The sequence below is a fragment of the Hesperophylax consimilis genome, chromosome 9 (assembly GCF_061612785.1).
Source record: "Hesperophylax consimilis isolate HC1 chromosome 9, BYU_Hcon_1.0, whole genome shotgun sequence".
In the NCBI taxonomy this organism is placed as follows: Eukaryota; Metazoa; Arthropoda; class Insecta; order Trichoptera; family Limnephilidae; genus Hesperophylax; species Hesperophylax consimilis.
This window is the reverse complement of record NC_142844.1, coordinates 18777301-18797528: the sequence shown is the minus strand read 5'-3', so window position 1 is coordinate 18797528 and position 20228 is coordinate 18777301. Positions and strand designations below refer to the sequence as shown.

At 34.2% G+C, this 20228-nt stretch overlaps 1 protein-coding gene across 1 annotated transcript in view; it reads left to right on the top strand.

The window, feature by feature from the left end:
* LOC149421008 (uncharacterized) overlaps positions 1 to 16787 on the top strand; it is a 36264-nt gene extending 19477 nt beyond the window's left edge. Inside the window, exon 4 of the mRNA XM_089635154.1 lies at positions 16579 to 16787. Coding sequence (XP_089491280.1) covers positions 16579 to 16787 — 209 coding nt within the window. The remainder of the gene's footprint in view (positions 1 to 16578) is intronic.
* Positions 16788 to 20228: the final 3441 nt, after the last annotated feature.

Here is a 20228-nt window from a genome sequence, read left to right as displayed (position 1 = left end):
CGCCCTGGTGTAAGACCACCATTCAGAATTGAAACGTTGCTCCAAATGGCTTTAGCCGTGTTTAGTGACTAGATCTGAATAGCCAGGTACTTCCCCACCTTCCTGTTTCCCTTCCCCACTTACCTTCAGCCTCACAACATCCCCCAATTGGGAATGCCATAGTCTCACTGGCTCCAGACGGGAGCAGTTGGGTCTCTTGTGAGGTATTCACTATAAAAAAAAAAAAAAAAATATATTAGTTATGTTCATGGTAAAGAACGCTTATTTTGCTGGAAATGTAATAAAATTCTGTATCAAACGTCGTAATTCCGATTTAAAAAAAGTGGGTGTGTCAAGCCTACGCAAGACAGAAGTGAAACTTCTAGTATTCCTCTCTCTCTATTTTCATTTCATCATCTCTATTTTCTCTCTTAGGTTAGTTTGAAAATTAGAGGTTAAATAATTCAACGACGAAGCATGGATTTGCTTTTTCTAATATTTTCTTATAGATGAATGACGTTCGATTAATGTATAGTTCCAAAAATTTTCAATTTATTCACAAGTATACAATATTACATAAATAACAATATTACAATTAAAAATTACAAAGAAATTACAATGACAATGATGTGTTCATCACCTCTATCTCGTCACTACTCATTTTTAACACTGAAATTCTGTACCAAACCGTATGAACCACAATCAATTACGTATTTCACTCGTATTACACTCACGACGCAGTATACTAACCAAGCAGCTGATGCTTGGCGTGGCGCAGTTCGCTGGTGTCTGAGAGAGAGGAAAGAAGAGAAGAGAGAGAACGTTCGTGAGCGGCTCCCCCACCTCAACAAGCGCATATGGTGAGAGAGGGACAGTGAACGGTGAGCGGTGGTGGGGGTACCCGCATTTTCGTGTCGATCCTGACTCGGTTTTACTCCGTCCCCGAAAATCCATTACGCGCCTAAAGAAGTTTCACTTCAAAAAGTCATACTTAGTCATATTTATTTACAAGAAATCCTCATATTACTTACTTAATGGTAAACAACGCATATTTTGGTGAAAATGTAATAAAACTCAAAAATGTTTTAGTTATTCTCTGCTATATTATATTTTTTATAGCATTAGCGACCGATGTTATTAAAGTTTGACCTAAAAAGTTCCAAATTCGGTCTCGGTTTATTTGAAAATGAACGCTCAAATCAAAAATAAGTAATTCCACAAAATCGACTCCAAACGTGATACATTCACCAGTTTCCCGCTTGTAATATACAATTTAGGTACAAAAATCTAATGTATAAACTTATATTACCCACGCACAGGCTGCGCCTTAGTGGGTTTCCTTTCCTATTATTATAAAACTTGTAATGTCAAATATATATAAATTGGGAAAAAATAAAGGAAATAAAAAAATTAAAAAAATTAAAATTATTTTCCAGACACTGTGTATAAGCCGTACCCACAGTTGCATGACAAGCGTCGTCAAATAAAAAAAGCACCATAGACAAAATATTTCCCGGATTGGTAATTTTCACGGTTATTGCTGCAGACCCACAAGTGTAAACTTTGGCAGGTAATTCACTTTACGCACAACGTCACACAATTGCATGCAAAAAGTAGGAATTCTGAATTTGTTAAAATTTGTATTTTCTATCCGTGCAAAAGTGCAAAAAAACATGTTACAGTTAAACTTAATATGAAAATGGACCCGTGAGTACATCTCTTTCCATTGCAATTTTCTATGTTTTAAAATGGGTATGCATGGGTATATCCAGCATTATAATATAATGAAAGAATTTAAAACTTTTTTCCACTATATTTTATTTTTGACTGTAACCGATTTCAGCCTGTTAAGGCCATCTTCAGACTGGTACAAATATTTATTAAACTATGGCTTATACAATACATTATATTTAAGGGAGGGGATGTAACCTATTATAATTAAAACGTTTTATTTTATTATTACAATCGAATTCCACGAATTGTCATTATCAAAAATGGCATTCCAGGAATTTTGAATAACTACAGCAATACGCTTATATTGTCAGACAGAAGGGTCTTCATTGACTTAATATTTCTACACGGAAAAAAACGAATCTTAAAATATTAGTCATTCAGAATATATGGTCAACATGTGTTATTTTCCTAATAACTGTCATGACGGAATGCGACAATATCTATTTAGATGAACACATGTTAACCGATTTGTAAGAAACTCTGTCAATTCATCCGTCGAATAATCTGACCAGATTTTTAATAAATTAACAGTATTTCATATCAGTAAGTTTTCACCGTGTATAAAATTCTAAATGATGCATTTGATTGTCCAGAACTTGTATTGCAATGATAAGCTTTCGGAATCCTACCACGTCATACTAGAAGTTGGGATTTATTTCAGTGCAGAAATTCTGGGACTAACTACCAGGTATATTCCTCATTACCCAGAATACTAATAAAGGGAAATAATTACAACAAATCCAATAGATTGTTACTGTTATTGTTTGAAAAATACCGTATAATTTTTACTATTCATATTTAAATGCACCTAAAAGGAGCGTTAGTAAAAAAATAAATTATGTTAACCTCCCCGCAGACCATCCCCAGCAACCAACAGCCGGGAAAACGGGAGCACTCTAGGTAGATACCCCCCATGACTAACCTCTGGCTGTAGTATCCGTACGGCGTATAAACACTAAACACATTACGTTGCGATTCGCGGATTCATAACGTTGCCGAGTGGATGTACATTATATCATGTGGGGCCTGCCGTTCCATAAGGTTACAGTCTCGTAGCGATGTAAAAATTTACTCGGTATGATAAAAAAGGGTTGCAAACTAAGTAAGTACCTACTACATATTTTCTTTACAGAATTAAATATAATATATATGTTATACATTATCGACAAATAAATAATTTCATTTCCATCAATAAACTTTTTTAAAAGTTAATACAAAAGTGTCCCACTACCCGAGTGGAATTGAAATATCCCCAATTCGTTAATGTTTTGAGGAAAAGCGTACAGGTTTGGAATGAGATACTCGTAATTATAGTAGAAAATCAAATGTTACATTAGATACTGCATTCTAGTGGACAGGAAAAGAAGCATCAACTCAGATATAGTTGAACAACTATTATATACGGAAGGTAAAAAGAAAATGAATTGCTTTCGTTATTTTTTTAGCCCTTTCGTGTAGTACTAAAAACCTTCGACTGTGCAGAAACTGGCAGTCCGTTTAATATATTCTAATATCTTAACAAACTGATTGCAATATTTAGAGCACGGGCATCGGGTGGGAATGCTATCCTTGTTCTACCAGTATTTTAATGGAAGAGGTTCCGAGGAACTAGCATCATTGATTTCTTCGGCACCTATGCATAGTCGAAAAACACGCAAAACGCGCGCCCAACATTTGTACACATTTTAGTTTTGTCCCACGAGAACGGGTCGTTTCTAAGACTGGTTCTTGTGTTCAATAGCTTGGCTGTGGAACTATTTGCCAGCTTCTGTGTTTCCTCCCTCCGATCACATGGGTCTCTTCAAGACCTCCTGTGTAGAGTTAATGTTAAAATTGTACGTATATTTGAAAATACATGGATTTTTTCCTTCATATCGAGAGTTATTACTGAAATTATCTTGGTTATCTCGTTACCATTATCGAGAGGCATTACTGGCTTGACGTGGTGCTATTTTTTTTAAATTGGATTTTAGTTTCTACAGTCGGTAGGCACATTTATATTTTAAAAGCTGATTTTTGGGTTTAATCTCTTTACTTGGAGAACTAATGTTCTTTAAAATATATAATTATTAACTTTTATGAATGTAGTTATAATTTAGCTAGGTACCTTCTATTGAAAAAACGCAAATAAAATTCACCAATTTTTTTCTTCTTAATTATAAATAATAATTCTAATAAAAAGATTTTATCAAGCATCAAATATGTTCATCAAAAATCTTCTTTTCAATGAAAATGGTTTTAAAATAAGACGTTTTTCAAGAATTTTCACTGACTAGGTATTTCGATGTAGAATTCTAAATAATGATACTATAATTGCTTGCATTGATAAGCTTTCGGATTCCACTACGTAACACTAAAAGTCGGAATTTAATTCAGTGCAGAAATTCTGGTACTAATTACCAATTGTTGATAAAATCAAAATGCTATTGACTCCCCTATCAATGGACAATGGACAATATCAATAAGAAAATAACGCGTCAATCGGTTTAATCGTTGGCAGATGAATCATCTAAATTCGGCAAAGATCCACGATTAATTTAATTCATTCACATCATTCATTTAAGATATATGTTTATCCATCTAACCCATTGGGCGCGATTGCACGACAGTAGTTATAAGCCTCAGTCGTAAGTCACTAGATATAAGTCCTAGATGTAAGTCACTAGTTTTAAGTCAGTAGTTCTAGTATTTATTATTTAATGAATATATCTGTACAGTGCCCTTGAGGTGATTTTTAAATTAGCCAAATATTATTATTATTATTATGTATTCCACATCGCCTGACTTTTTCAATTTATCACTAAAAAAATACAAAAGATTATTAATGAGGCAGTTCAGTTATGAATGTTTTAAATATTTTTATTTAACCATTCAAAACAATTAAATAAGACGTAGGTATTAAGAAAACTGTTTAACCAAGCTTCCAAATTAGAATTCTCTCTATTGAATTTTAACTCAAATTTTACATTATTTCTATAAATGTATATACTGGCGCCTCTCACGTTGTGTATGTAGCGGTACAGGAGAAATGAAAATAATGATCTCCATAAAGAGATTTAGTCCAGGGCTTTCGTGAAGGGACGCCGCCTAGCCACTGAGAAGATTGTTGTTAGTTTTAATATATTTATGAGGCGGTCGTGTTGTGTTGTGGCCTGAACAGGGAACATACTACCTACTTTAGGATTCCCCTTTGGAGCTTCGATCTAAAACTCCAGTACTTATTGTATATGTGGCTAACTTCCTACTTTAGATGACACATTTTCATAGCTGGCTTTAAATGAAACATTACCTAAGCAGTTTTAAGTTAAGTATCTATGTATGAAAGGGTGCTATTCTATATGCATGTAATTCGATTGTTTTTCACGCATACTGTTTAGCGTACATTAGTAAGGACGGGTTGTTTCGGAGAATCTGAACAATTCATCAAATTTCAACGTTAATTTTCAAGTTCTGTGAAAGACTTTTTCAAGTTCTGTTTTTATTTCAGTTTTGTCAAGCAACTAGCCTACAATGATATAAAAACAGAACTTGAATAAGTCTTTCACAGAACCCGAAAATGAACGTTGAAATTTGATGAATTGTTCAAATTCTCCGAAACAACCCGTCCTAAGTTAATAGTTTCAGGATGCTACTGCGTAATAATAACTTCTAGAAACGTGTTCCATTATTATCAAGCGAGTAGTAGTGCGCGGGATGAAATTCATTCGAGCGAAAAAATCAGTTCTCATTTTGGAAAAGGCAATTAAAATATTTTTTCTTTTAAAAATATTACGTTTTATTATAGGTATGTACTTTATTTATTTCTCCAAACAAATAAATCCAGTTTTGAAAATGAAACTTAAAAACTTCAAGAGTTCATTGAATTAGAGTGACAGACAGAGCCACAATCGAATTTTGTATTTTTTTATAAGAACACATTGGACGTTTTTATTCTGCCATTTAACCGACATAAAGATTTTATATCACAGAAAAAAGAAAAATGTAACTCTATGTATAATTTCTATGCACCATGGCTGATAAAAATTAACGGGTATTATAAATATTACAGTTAAAAACTTAAATCTGACTAGTGACTTGGCAGTTTGACACAACTTATTGACTGCCCAAACTAAATCTGACTAGTGATTTGGCAGTTTGACACAACTTATTGACTGCCCAAACTAAATCTGACTAGTGACTTGACAATTTGGCACAACTTATGGACTGTCGAAACTAATTAATTATGTCACAAAATTTGAGTTAGTTGTACCTTACTAAATTATGTACCTACCAGATTCTGAAAACCTCACATTTATTTATAAAAAACGAGAAGCTTGTGGAAGTGCCCACAAAAATGTGTTCATAAAGGTACTAGGTATAATAAATTAGGAAATATTCTACGCATAAAATATCTACATGTTCTTACTATTTACTACAAATTAGGATCTAGAATAGATTCCAGCATTTCAGGATATCGATATCACATGTTAATTCCTCTGTCAAATCATAAATCAAACCTTTACGGCAACTAGTTCACACAACGAAGTATGTCGCCAGCATGTCTGGCCGGTTCGGATACCGTTTCAAGCCGGACCGTCAATCGGCATTCCCATAATATCACACTACGAACTATAAAGTCTAGTAAGTATAGAGTAAGCACGGGCCGGTTCCGCCTCGTAAAACCCGAAACTGTCTGAAAGTGTCGGAAACTTGACACCGCCCGTTAAACTATAATTTTGCGGTTCGGAGATCATGTCACGCGAGTTGCCCGGCGATATATCACGAGGATTGTTGGAAGTATAGAATTTCACGCCGGATTTGTAGCTGCATTTGTGGGTTCTTCGTCTTGTTGTAGTAATATTAATACTGGGCTAATTTTGTGAAATATTGCATCAATTAGTTTTTAAGAGCATTGATTTGTAACTTTTATATTTAAGGTTATAAAATTAACAGAAAAATACAAAGATAATATTGTGAAGATAAAAAGAAAATAAAAGTACAGTTGAGGTTTCCCAAATACCGCCTCACTAGGCTAGCCTGTGTTGAGGCAGAATTTTTCGTGTTAGTTCCTAATACCTCTGAACATACCTATACTTGTATTTAGATGTATTCGCTCAATAATGCGGTGACTTCAATAACTGCGAATTTGGGTGAATGCACCGGTGAAGGCCCTATTCTTATTTTTGATCCAAATTTTTACATTATCTTTGAATTTTTTTTGTGAATTTCATTGTTTTATGCTGTTTGGAAGAATATTGTAGAGTCTTGTCGCAAAGTATTTAAAGTTTCGTTGACCAAACGTAGTATGTGTTATCGGTATTTGTAGTAAGTTTTTGTTGTTGCTTTGAGTTCATGGTGTATTTGAACTTTTTTCATAGTAATTATGTATATTTGAGTATAGATGAGTTAGGATAGTTTTTGCATATAGCTGCCGAACATCAAACACATTCATAATATTAAAAATTAGATTCGAGTCTGTAATTAAAGGTAGCATTAGAATTAATTTTTAAATTGTTTTCTGAGCCTTTATGATTGGGTCTAGTGCAGATGAAGTGCCGTCTCCCCATGCTATGATACCATACTCAATAATAGATTGGCAGACTGTAAAATAAATCATTTTCAAGTGTTGAAAGGTGTTAAAACTCACATTGTACCTATGCATAGTTTAAAAAGCCAAACTGTTATTATTTTCATATGTCCGTCACTCCTGGACATACTGATCCCTAGATTCCTACCCAACCTTCGTATCTTTTACTTTCCCAGAGCTCCCTTTCCTTCTTTTCTTTAAAAAAGACACTCCACACAGCATCTCAAAATATGACATCATACGCCCTTAGGGAAATTGTTTTCCTCAGGGCCTCCCGTATGGGGTTAATGTAAAAAAATCTTTATCGTATTGTAGGAATCTGCATGAATAAGAAACAGTGCGATTAGAATTCAAGTATCCTAAAGCTATTTTAAATATGCTTTGCAGCGCAAAATGAAAAATCGATACGCCATAAGCAAACCCAAATCAAGATTTTTTGCTGATATTCCCTCTGACCTTATTCCCACGTGTGACCGCTATCAGCCAACAGCCTTACACGTGTTTCCGTTACGGTTAAAGGACTTCTTATTTCAGCGCTTAGCCTTTGTCAAATACCTTATAATTCAGGGGTGGATTCCAAGTAGGCAAAAAATGTGTCAAGTATGGAAATCATTTTAATTCTTTCCAAGTATTATTTGTTTTTGTTACGTTTTTTTTTTTTTTTTAGCATGCTTACAGTTAGAATATGATTTCCACGTATTTATCCTACGAATTGAATATTCGTACCTATTTGCTCATTTTGACTTATTTGTGATTCGGCACACTATGCATGATAAATACCCGATCAACATTTCATGTCCAAAAATCTAAGTTATTTCAGAAAAATGTGTTTTGGCCTTATAAGGAACGGCAATCGGCGCGGCCGATTTCAAACTGAAAATTATTGGTTTAGCAGATAAATTCACTCCGGAAGAAATTATATCGAAAATTAAAATTCAAAATCATTACCAAGAAACAATTGAATCGAAAATTTAAACAAAATTTATAAAAGAAGTTAAAACTAAACGAGATGACGTTAACTACATCATTTTTGCGGAAAATGGCGGAAAAACATACCATCGAATGTTACAAGAAGGCAGAGTAAATATTGGATGGGATAGATGTCGAGTATTCGAGAACATTTCACTTTTAAAGTGTTACAAGTGCAATGGCTACATGCACAAATCACAAGATTGCAGAAATGAAAAAGCATGCAAAGATGTCGTAGTTCCCCTCTTTTAGGATAGTCGGGCCTCTTGATCGGTATTACGAACCAAGTAAAGAAAATAATTTGTTATTAATTGCATAAAATATTGAAATATACAGTCGGTTACATTAGCACTCCATAAAATACGAGTAAATTAAAAACCAATAAACTCGCTACCCACATTTTAAGTAATGGCTTTAAAATTGTATACATTTATTTTTATTTTTATTTTTTATAGTGAATACCTCACAAGAGTCCCAACTGCTCCCGTCTGGAGCCAGTGAGACTATGGCATCCCCAATTGGGAGATGTTGTGAGGCTGAAGGTAAGTGGGGAAGGGAAAGAGGAAGGTGGGGAAGTACCTGGCTATTCAGATCTAGTCACTAAACACGGCTAAAGCCATTTGGAGCAACGTTTCAATTCTGAATGGTGGTCTTACACCAGGGCGATACTGGTAGTATCTTCCACTCTGGAACGTGCCGCAAATATACTATATATTATTTTAATTAATTAATTGTGAAATAACAAAAATCAATCAAATAAAATTTATTTGCGCACGCCGGGTTCGAACCCGCGACCTTCGGAATGGCAGTCCAATGCGTTACCACTGGACTATGCCGGCCGTCAGATGGGCAGTCACATGGCAGCTAATAAGTAATCATATTTATTTGGAGATATCAAAAAAAACATTCGTAAATAACTTAATCTTTAAAATTAACAAAATCATTTCTGTTTTTTACTATTCAATAAATAAATAAATAAATAATTCTCACCTCTATAACAACCTAAAAGATTAGACGAATATAAAAGAATCTGGTCCAAATGACAAACAACTGTTTGAAGACATTTATTTAGGGGCCGTTCAAGTATTACGTAAGCAGATTTATTACAATTATTTACCCCCTCCTCCCCCTTGTCACCAAAAGTAAGCAAAGCTCTTACCCCCCCCCACCCCCACCAATGCTTACGTAAAAATTGGTACCTATATGCATTTTTCTGTTAATGTATTCTGTTTTTTTAAGCGAGTACCTAAACGTATTAATTATTTGTGGGAATCCCCGAATATGTATTCGGTTTTCAAACATAGACAATGTGTGGGTTGCCAATGTGTAAAAAAAAATAACTACTGTTGAGCAGTGCTGACGTAATCACTATCTCGACCCCCCCATGTCATCAAAAATAAGCAAAGCAAAGACCCCCCTGCCCCCCTATAGTGCTTACATAATACTTGAACGGCCCCTTATATATTAGAAGCTTTTGAAAAAAAAATCTGTTGTAAAATTCATTTTATCGAGATCGGCTTATTATTATAATAAATAATAATAAAATAAATATTGGACAATTTTTATAGCGCCGCTTTTGTGAGTTATCACCTCAGGGGCGCTTTACAGTTGATGCAGGTATTAAAAATATATAAATATTATATCACACACGACTTGAAAAACAAAAAGAAAATCAATTAACTAAGTAAGTAAAAAAATATAATTAATACCGAGTGGGTAGGTACAAATATAAAGATTATAAATAAAAAAAAATTTAAATTTAAAGTAATTGATTTCACGCATAATTATTTTGCTCAGGGCCTGTGTCATCTTTGAGGATTCTGTGTGAAGATCTTTTTATTATAAATGTGTGTAGTATCATACATAATACAAAATTGAGAAAGTTATACCACTCTACATATTCGTTAAAAATAATTCTAGTATATTGAATAACCAATTAAATGTATCTTATGGTGCTATTCTAGTCCTATTTCAGTAAGCCGCTTTCTTCTACCCTTAATCCCCCTAATAATAATAATAATTACCCCCTACCCTTTGTGGACCTCCCACTACAAAACCTAAATATTTATACATAGGCATCTGTCATTATTTTGGGTCTTCGTATTCATTTTAATTTTCTCCCAGTGATGAACGAAACCAGTAAAACAATGTAATCAAAATGAAGTGGTTTAAAAATATATATGTGTTTTATATTGTAATTACGATTTGTCTTTAACGTGGTTTTCTATTAGAAGATAAGAATACACTCTGAAAATGTATAAGAAACGTGGTTGAATCTATTGGACGCTGATAAATCCTACTAATGACGTAGGTACATACGAGTACTTATTGATATGACAAATTTAGAAAATAAATATTTATGAAAATAATCTAATTAAAAACATTCCATTGTGTATTTTTCAGATAATTTCGGATTCCGCAGGATAGAGTTTATCTATTAATATCCACTCCGAATTAATTATAATTAAATATCTACTAATGAACTCAATTAATTCTTAGGAAGTTTGATATATTTGAATCGTCATCTCAAAACTTAATTAGTTCTTAGGAAGTGTGATAAAAATGAAATAAATTAGATTTTCATAATAAACTTACATGACTTGTATAACGCCGTTTTTGTGCAAAAATACCTCAAGGGCGCTGTACAAATATATCATACATTTCTACAATGATCAATGTTATTATTAACTATATATAGAGATAATATACAACACGATTTTTACCTGGTAGGTCACACTATTTATTGTTTATTAGCGAAATTTAGATACGGTGCGCACGTACAGTATCCGGTATTTATTTTGATCATAAATATTTGTGTTCTTTAATGAGCGTTTTAATGAAAGGAAAAGCAAATTTTATGCTTAGCGGTACCACAGTACAAGGTTTTGATCAGAATGCACTTTCCTATTTTATACGAATCGTCATATCAAAACTAAATTAATTCTTAGAAAGTGTGATAAAAATGATTTAAGTTAGATGTACTTATAAGAATCGTTATCCCAAAAATAAATTAATTCTTAGGAAATGTAACCAAAAATGTATTGGACTCTTGCATAGGTTCGTTGTGTATTTTCTCCATACTGATTACTATTCACTAGACACAAGCGCCAGCTTCTATAGAAGAGGAACATTATATATTTTCATTTATATCTTATATTCTATTGCTTAAGATTAAGTTTTGTCAGTTTTTCTAAGCCACCCCCTTAAGAAATCCAGTGATTTTACTACTTAGAAAAGCAGCTTGTATTCAGGAAAGATGAGAAACCGATGGAGAGATCAGGAGAATAAAGCGATTGCGGAATAATTTCCTAATCAATATCATATATAGATACCTAACCGCTTCTGTAATGTCAGCAGTCCGATGACATTCTTCCATTAAAAGGCAAAAATAATGGTTCTTGTCGCGTACAATATTCTAGCTCCTCGATTAATCATCCATTTCCAGTAGCTTCCAGATTTGGCATCACCAGCCGTGCGGTATTTTGAACAAGTTGTGGCGACGACTATGGCTAAAGTTTAAAGCCATGGAATTCCAAGAGGAATGAAGTGCAACAGAGTTATTCGCTATATTGAAACCAAGTATTGCAAGAATAAACCTCCATTTTCTTCAAAATTAATAACAAATTGTAAATTATTACCAAGTTAGAATGATTTACATCGTAGAAACCTCAAAGACTCTCCCACTAATTTGAAAAATAAATAGAATGGTTGTTATTGAAAACTAGTTCTTAGAAATTTTTATTGTGGTTAGATAGCATTGCAATATATGTAATGTGTATCTACCTATATTGTAAAAGTGTATCAGTTGAAAGAAAAGCTGATGGAAAAATAGACACGTATAAACGCATGTAAAATAAACAGAGGTGATTTTTTGTTCTCATCTCTATTCCTGTTTTTTACGACTCTGAATTTGTCGAAATAAAATATTGTAAAACACAAAAACTGAACACGTTCAAGCATTAAATTACAAGATGAATAGGCTCGCTTTGGCATAAAGCAGCAGTAATTAATTATTATTTAACTGTTCGTTTTTTCTTCGTTAAAAGAAGATTCGAAAACGAACGTCTTGCACATTTTATTATGTGAATTATTTATACATTAAATTGTGGCGAAAAGTTTGCAAAACTTAAAATAAAACGAACTTAAATTACTTTTTTTCTATTTTGGAAACATTTAATTCATGCTTGAATTCAATTTTAATATGACCTTGTTACGGATTAAAATACCTTTAACTGACTTGAGTCTTCAACAAAAATAATTTTAAAATAAACAGGGAAAAAAATCACCTGACTATCTGACCAATTATTTGTCATTTAATTTTTTTTTGTATATGTGATAAAGACATTTAACGTCAATTGATTAATTAAAATCAGTTTATTAATGAAATGAGAAAATCGCAAAAAACTGATTATTCGATATAAATTACCATTTTCCTACTGTTAACGCCCAATTGCGGTTTCACGACAATGCATTTAAATGGACTGTAAATTGCAATCGATTTTTGAATCTAATTCGATCGGGTTAAAGGGGGGCGGGAAGAGGAGAGAAGGATAAAGCCTTTTCCTTTAATTGTCGCTTGTTTCTTGTGATCACGAGAAGAAGAAGAGATCACGACACATGTATCTTTTAAGTTCTTAGATGTGCACCTCATAACCATAAATTTATTTTATGTTTCCACAATACAACAATCAATTTGGGGATGAACAGTTCACTAGGTTTAATGGCCAATTTTTGAGAGTAACGACATTAATTATAAACCAAAACTATTTGATTGAATCTCTTGGTTCTGACAACGTGTTTGGACAATTTTTATGTATTTTAGTACTTACATGTTAAAATATTCTGACAAAATAGTCGATAAAAACTTCTTGGATTAAAAAATATCATTACGGCTTTTACCTAACTTTGAATTAATCATAATCCAAACATATTTGTGGCACTATTTTTAAGCACTTTTATTGTTGTAATAAAATAAATTGTTGTATTTTATTATCTATATTTTAATTTATAATATTATCTCCACCCTCGCACATATTCTCGCGAGCAGCGTGCATATTAATGACCAATGTGACAGGCGCTAAACGTTTGAGAATGCAGTCGCTCTCCTTCCCGTAGTGACTGCGGGACCAATTAGTAAGCGAACGCCGGTTCCAATACGTCACGCGAGCGGGGGCACCCCACAGCTCGCCGTCACATCACTAATAGGTTGCTACTTCCGAACAAAAAGACATCTTCACGGCCTGTTAATGTGTTAACGCGAAGACATAAAATTAATTTGTCACTGGTAATTTGAATGGTCTCTTTTATGCGGTACTTAAAAATGTTTATTATTTTCTAGAGTTGCTTTTTTCGTTTTTCGATTGTATTGCATTTCCTTGTTACGTTTTACAATGTCACACGCTTTAAATAACTATTAACTACATTCCTTGGTGGGTCGCTTATGAGTTATAAATGTTTAAAACCTGTAAACCACGCTATAAGTGGGATATATTTTCGTGGCTTGGCCTATTTCAGCAAATCGCTCACCATACATTCCCATTGGTAGTGTATGGCGAGCGATATGATGAAATAAACCAAGCCATGACGCATATAGCGTAATGAGTCGCCCACCTTATAAAGTTGAACATTATACGAGTATCATCAGAAAATAACAAAATTTGCATCCCATTTTCTTGTTATTTTTTTCGTGTTCATAGAGTGGATTAATCAATTTATTTTATTAAAATACGATTTTTGTAAGGTACCTATTGCTTTACAATATTAAGACGAATTATTTGTTTGCGCCCGTACATGTGCAATATGTATATGAATAAATACTTTTCTTTGTCTAAAAACTCACTTCTTTCGAGAAAGGCATACAAATACAATATTGTATCGATGATGCTTTTCTTGAAACTTTTTAAACCCACTGTGCACGTAATTTCTCCTCGCTTAGCTTTTCAATTTGTTTTATACCAACTGTGGCTAAACAATGATCGTCGTAATACAGACGAACGAGCCACGGAACGTTAAAAATAAATATATTTATTTGTTTTATTTAACTGTATATTTTTTTAACAAAAATCCGTATTATGTCTTTCATGCCTACTTTTATTATTTTTATTTTGGTACAATATTTTACATTTCTTAGTACAATTTAGTAATGTTGACCTTGTTGACTGTGTGGCTTACCCATGCTGAGGCCTTTTTACTGTAAATCTTTGGCGAAGCTTCATAATACATAGAATCTAAGTTAGGATAAGTACTGCTCGATACAACGATTTTAGATTTTTATGGCCAAAGCATAATCGTGATTAATTTCTGGCTTAATTCTCAGTGTTTCGTTTCAGTCTTATTTAGCCAATATTTCGTACAGAGTTGCAGTAACCACTAAAGAAACGTTGGTTAAAGAAAGGGGAAGCGCAACACGGCACTATAACCCAAAAAATAGAATCTAATACCAGAGTCGGGTATTAGATTCCCCATTTGATTCTGCTTATGGGTCTAGAAATCCATTAAATATATTCAATTATTGAAGACAATATCAATAATTCCTAAAAACAAAAAAACAGAAAAGGACGCACGGTCACATCTAGGACTCTACCCAAGACCCTTGCCTTGCCGGGGCACAGATCTACCACTGAACTTATGTGACCCTATCTCCTTCAGTCATATTTAACTGTATCATACTTCGAATAAGAACTACCAATATTGTCTTCATTTTCTCACCGCACATTTTTCTTTGATCGCAAGATTCAACCCGAAATAAATGCAATCTAAACAGAGTCTTTAGATAAACATATCTTATTTTTATTTTTAATGTGCGACATCTATTGACTTTTCAGCAAGTCTACGATTTATATTAGCTAATATTGTCTTTAATAATTAAATATTACAATTTGAGGTTATATAAGTTATTCCAAAAATAAATATTTTCACTTTTCTCATGTTAGGTATATCTAATTACATATGACTAGGTGCCTACTCATAAGAATATTTTCGTCTTGGTGAAGACTATAGACGTTGATTTTTTGGGCTAATTTTTAATTAAGTAAACGCCCCGGTTGTTTTTAAAATGAGAGGAATGAAAAGCACTACCTACAGATTTTGTTATCGTGTGTCGCATAAATGCTTTATTGTCGCATTACAAGTTCAGCATTATTGAGTGTCTCAGACATTGCGAGTTTGCGCACTCACAACAGCACTGGGTATAGCAGCATTTGGGTAGGTGCCTAAGAAAATTCCAAAGACCAGCACTAATAAAGATAAACGCACATTATTTGAAACCTTTCCCACAATAATTTCCTTGAATTTTCTCCCCCAGCTATCTAATAAATCAGGCCGTGTACCGGCGTACATAATAATCGAAGCTTTAGCAGCGATTTCCAAGTTGCGACGCCCTGAAACAGGGTTGTGCCATAAATCACCCGACCAGGGCTGCCACCCACTCGGGAGACGTGGAAGATGGAAGATGTCCTCCGAACACCACACTGCGGTACCACAGCATTGGAATAATTAATTTCTCAAGCGGGCGAGACTCGCTTTAATCCCCTATGACAACTCAAAAACTATTTCAACGTCAGATTTATGCCAGAACAGCCACAGCTGTCGGATGTGCACGTATGTGGAAGAGGCGAAAATTATATGATCGTCGACCCCGTCTTTTTTATGTGACACAAAAGCGATTTGTCTCTTATTTTTTTGTTTGTTTCGCGGTGCTGGATTATTTTTATTTAGAATTGGATTCTGCGGGATATTAAGATTGTATAGACAAATAATTATAAAGGTATATTATTTTTTATTAGCGGTTTCCCGCGTAGACAAGATAATTCTGGCCGCCATTAACAAAAAATAGAAAAAAATGCAATAGAGAAATGACATCTTACGCGAAATATTCTGATATAGATATTGCTAGTAGTTCGGTGAACAGTGGACTTCACATCCAAAAAGCATGTTTCTAACTTTCTCTTATATAATTAATCAAAACCACAATTTTTACAGAAATCATAAGATTCGTATGTTTTTAAGTACTTACGGTCAATAAATCCTTCTGGTGCCATTTTATTTCCAAAGCTTGGAATGAATGAATGATGATCAGGGCAGCCTAGAAAAACTCAATTCGTCCCAACCACATAAGCATAAAATAAATAAAAATAAAACAATATTTTGTATGTAAATAGATAGATTTGTGATATTTATTTGAGATCGATGACTTTCCCGCAACAAATAAAACATTCGTTTGGTCTACTTGTTTTCTAACTTTCCTAAATGTTTCCTGTTCTCCATCCCTTATTTCAATCACACCCGAAACGTATTATTTACAACGCTGCAATAAATCAGTATATTTCCAGTATGGGCGGAGACCGGTGACTTCAGAGACAGCGCACACAGCTCCCTGACGTCGGTATCGGGCGCGTCGGGCACGTCGGGCACGTCCGGCGCGTCGTCCAGCGCGCTCGAGCACGCCGGACTATCCCCGCACCAGCTGGCCTACGCTCCTGCAGTTAGGAGCAGACCTCGCGATCGGAAAGGTACAGACGATGGTAATGTATCTTATTAGATTTTTTTGTTATCTGCATCTGTGGTTTACTTTTCTCTTTTTACACCAAGTTCGCAGGATTTTTTGCATTTCGTAAATAACATGGCTAATTGACATAATTCTAATTATCTTTTTTGTATCATGATCAGGTACCTAGATCTTTTTATATTAATTAAAGTCACCAATCATTGGAACATTTTTGCTTTGGTTAGGTTGGGTAAAATTAGGTTAGGTTAGATAAGGTTTGGTTAAACCCATTACAACAGGCTTATTTTAAAGTATTTTCATTAGCTTGGTTAAGTGACATAATTCTAGTTATCTTATTTCTATCATGATCAGAACTTTACTCGCTTCTCCATTCATTATTTGGTGATATGTACACTGACCAAGAAATTTTCAAAAACCTTCTGTTTTCACCCTCTTGAATGTTTGCCTTCCTTTTTGACCTAAAATTTGCACCGCAAAGAAGCTTTGGAAAGAAATGGTAATCTTGTTTCCAGGTCAGGACATTCTTTATTTTCTTCCATTTATATATTTCCATTCATTCTTTTGGAGAAATGTTTTCTAGTTTCCTCTATTGCCTACCTTTCAGTATATTGATTGTTGGCCAGTTTCAAACTTGCTCATTTAATCTGTTAATTTTTTTTGCTGGCTTAGTAATTTACTTGATTAATTGTGTCTTTTTCTTGTTAATATTCAGGCCATAATATTTACTGGTTAAGCGATGCTTACTCGTTGAACGAAAATTGTTAAGTATTTAATTTTACTTCGAGTTTGCATTAAAACTGTGTGAAGTGTAGTATTTATTCAAATCTGCTTAACTACTAAAGAAATAGATGCGTCACGATTATTGGAGTGTTCCTTTGAAGTCGTTCCCAAACGTTCCGTATCATAGTTCAAAGTTAGATTTGAAAGATGCTTTAGATTGTTTGCGACATCTAATCCATGTTCTTACTAGATTACAGTGTCATTCTTAGACAAAGAACACAATAATTTACGACTACAGCTGTGACTCGGTGCAATAAACAGAGAGTTAGCGACTGCTCCTATCCCAGCGTGACACAATTCCGACAATTAAACCACGCAGACTCGTTATATCGATGAACATATTCAAAGAACCGCACCAGTTCGCGGGATTTGCGAATTATTTATCGGCTCCTTGTGGAAACAGACTCGTAAAATGCAGATAATCCCGACAAGTGAACCACAATGTGTGTCCGGATGATCGAGCTCCCGTCTCGCCGAGTCCGATCCGGAGTAAATACCTGCTTCTTAGCGTTAATGCTACCTTAATGCGCGGAGAAATACCTATAACGACCATCAGATTTATACCAATGGCCCGCGATCAAAGGAGGGTTAGAATGAGATAGATTTATCCAGACACCGAACAGTGGTGGAGGTGGGGGGATACCAGGGGATAATGTGTGGACAGGAAACAGGAGATGTCTGGCTAGCGAGATCAGAGTCTAGCGTGGAGTGCTGGCGAACTATGAATGCACGGAAGATTTCCCAGAGGCTTTCCCGCCGACATTTTGATCTTTGACACATATATATAATGCATTTGATTTTTCTTATTATTTACAACAAAATCATTTAGTTAATTGTGAACTGACAAGTTTCTGCACTATGTTTCTGTTTTATTAAAATGTTAGATACACATTTTCAATTTGCACAACAAAAGTGATGGGTTATGTATGTATATCTGGCTTCTCTTAAAAGATGCTAGTATTTTGAGGATGAATTTTATGACAAAGAATGGAAACATTTTTGAGCTAGAGCATTTTTTGAGAGCCTCAGTCTGCATATTCTTAATCTAACATTATTTAGAAAAGAGATAGGTAATCAATTGACTTTATGAATACAAGTAAAATTATTAGCAAATCTACTAGGTTAGTAAATCACGACTAATCATCTAAGTCCATCTGTAAGGTAGGGATAAAATTCGGATTACGGGATCAAATGGAAAATATTGTCTTAACTGTTGACACTACTTGGCACGGGGCGAGGTTCGGGTAATTCCGCAATGGCAAAAGGTTCAAATCTTAGCTAGAGCTTTCGCCTCCTGACTCCGGAGCGCTTTATCAACTAATTGATTTGTGCTTTCCCGCTATTCGAAGAAAGTCACGTTTCTTCGAGGAAAATAGATTTTACAGTCTTATTTCTCTGCGACAAAGTCATTTTCTTTCACCAAAGTGGAATGTGATTTATTCCTCAGACACGACCTCAATCATTTTCAAAATCAACATTGTAATTGCTTCAGTTTGACACAAGTTAAGTAGCAGACAAACAAATATAATTCATTAATAATTGCAATTAATGTCAAGCTTTTTATTGCGACTTTTTAATAAGATTCTTCGGTCTATGGCCAAGCGTGATGTGGCTGGGAAATTCATACATCTTCGTCCCTTTACGTGGTAAATATTTATATATATATATTGCTTCAGGATCATTGTCTGTCAAAAACAAATATTGTCATTTGACAGACGATCAAAAGAACTTTTAACTCCGTTAGTAATTTAATTAAAAAAAAAATAGTTTTATGATTGTAAGAAGGTAGTATATACTTAATGGCTTGTCTGATCAATTCTATGTTCCGATTTAGAAAATGACCCTTAAATTCAAAAGAATTTTGAGTTAATTTAACGTGAAAAATTTGACGCAGGAATAACTTACGCACATCGAAGAAATTTTTTTCGATATGAATTTTTTTTTCAAATAGCTAGAATTATATTCGGGTGATTGACATTATCCATTTATTGTTAAGCCATATTCTTTGCACAAATATTCTTGTTTTCAATATTACCTACAGTGAATTATTGAGAATAGGTTTTAATAAAATCTGTGGAATAAAGCAATTACTATGTGTAATAAGAAACACATCTGCGGGAACTTTTAAAGAAACACCTCGGCCGAAACTGTCTCAAAAATTCCTCCCACCCCTCCCCCCGCTCGGCGATAAATAACTCCAACTAAGCAAACTTCCAACTCGATCCCGCAAAGGGGCCCACATAAACATATCAGGGCGGAGGCGGGGTGGAGGGAGGGGGATATTCCGCCCAAGCAGCTCGCTACAAAATCCTCCCGATCATTTAAAACTGTCCGCTGCTAATCTCTAGTCTGAGGAGCGGAGCAAGATGAGGCCCGCTAGAAGTTATGGGCCGATACACAGAACAGGAGCACAGGAAATGCAAGAGATATTCTGGCAACTAATTTGTTGGCGCAGAATAAATTATTGTCTCGGAATTAGAAAAGCTTACTTTGTTTTCTTCACGCTTGATCGGTTGAGTTTTCATTAGATGTTTAGTGGGTTTGAGCTTTCTAATCTGTTCGGTGAACTTTTTTCTAAGCTCAGCGGAAAATTGTAAAAAGCCGTTTTCTCCACGATGATCAGTAAAAAATCATTATTATTTTATTTATTTATTAATAAAATTATATACGGATTGTTCCGGTGAGTACTCAGGT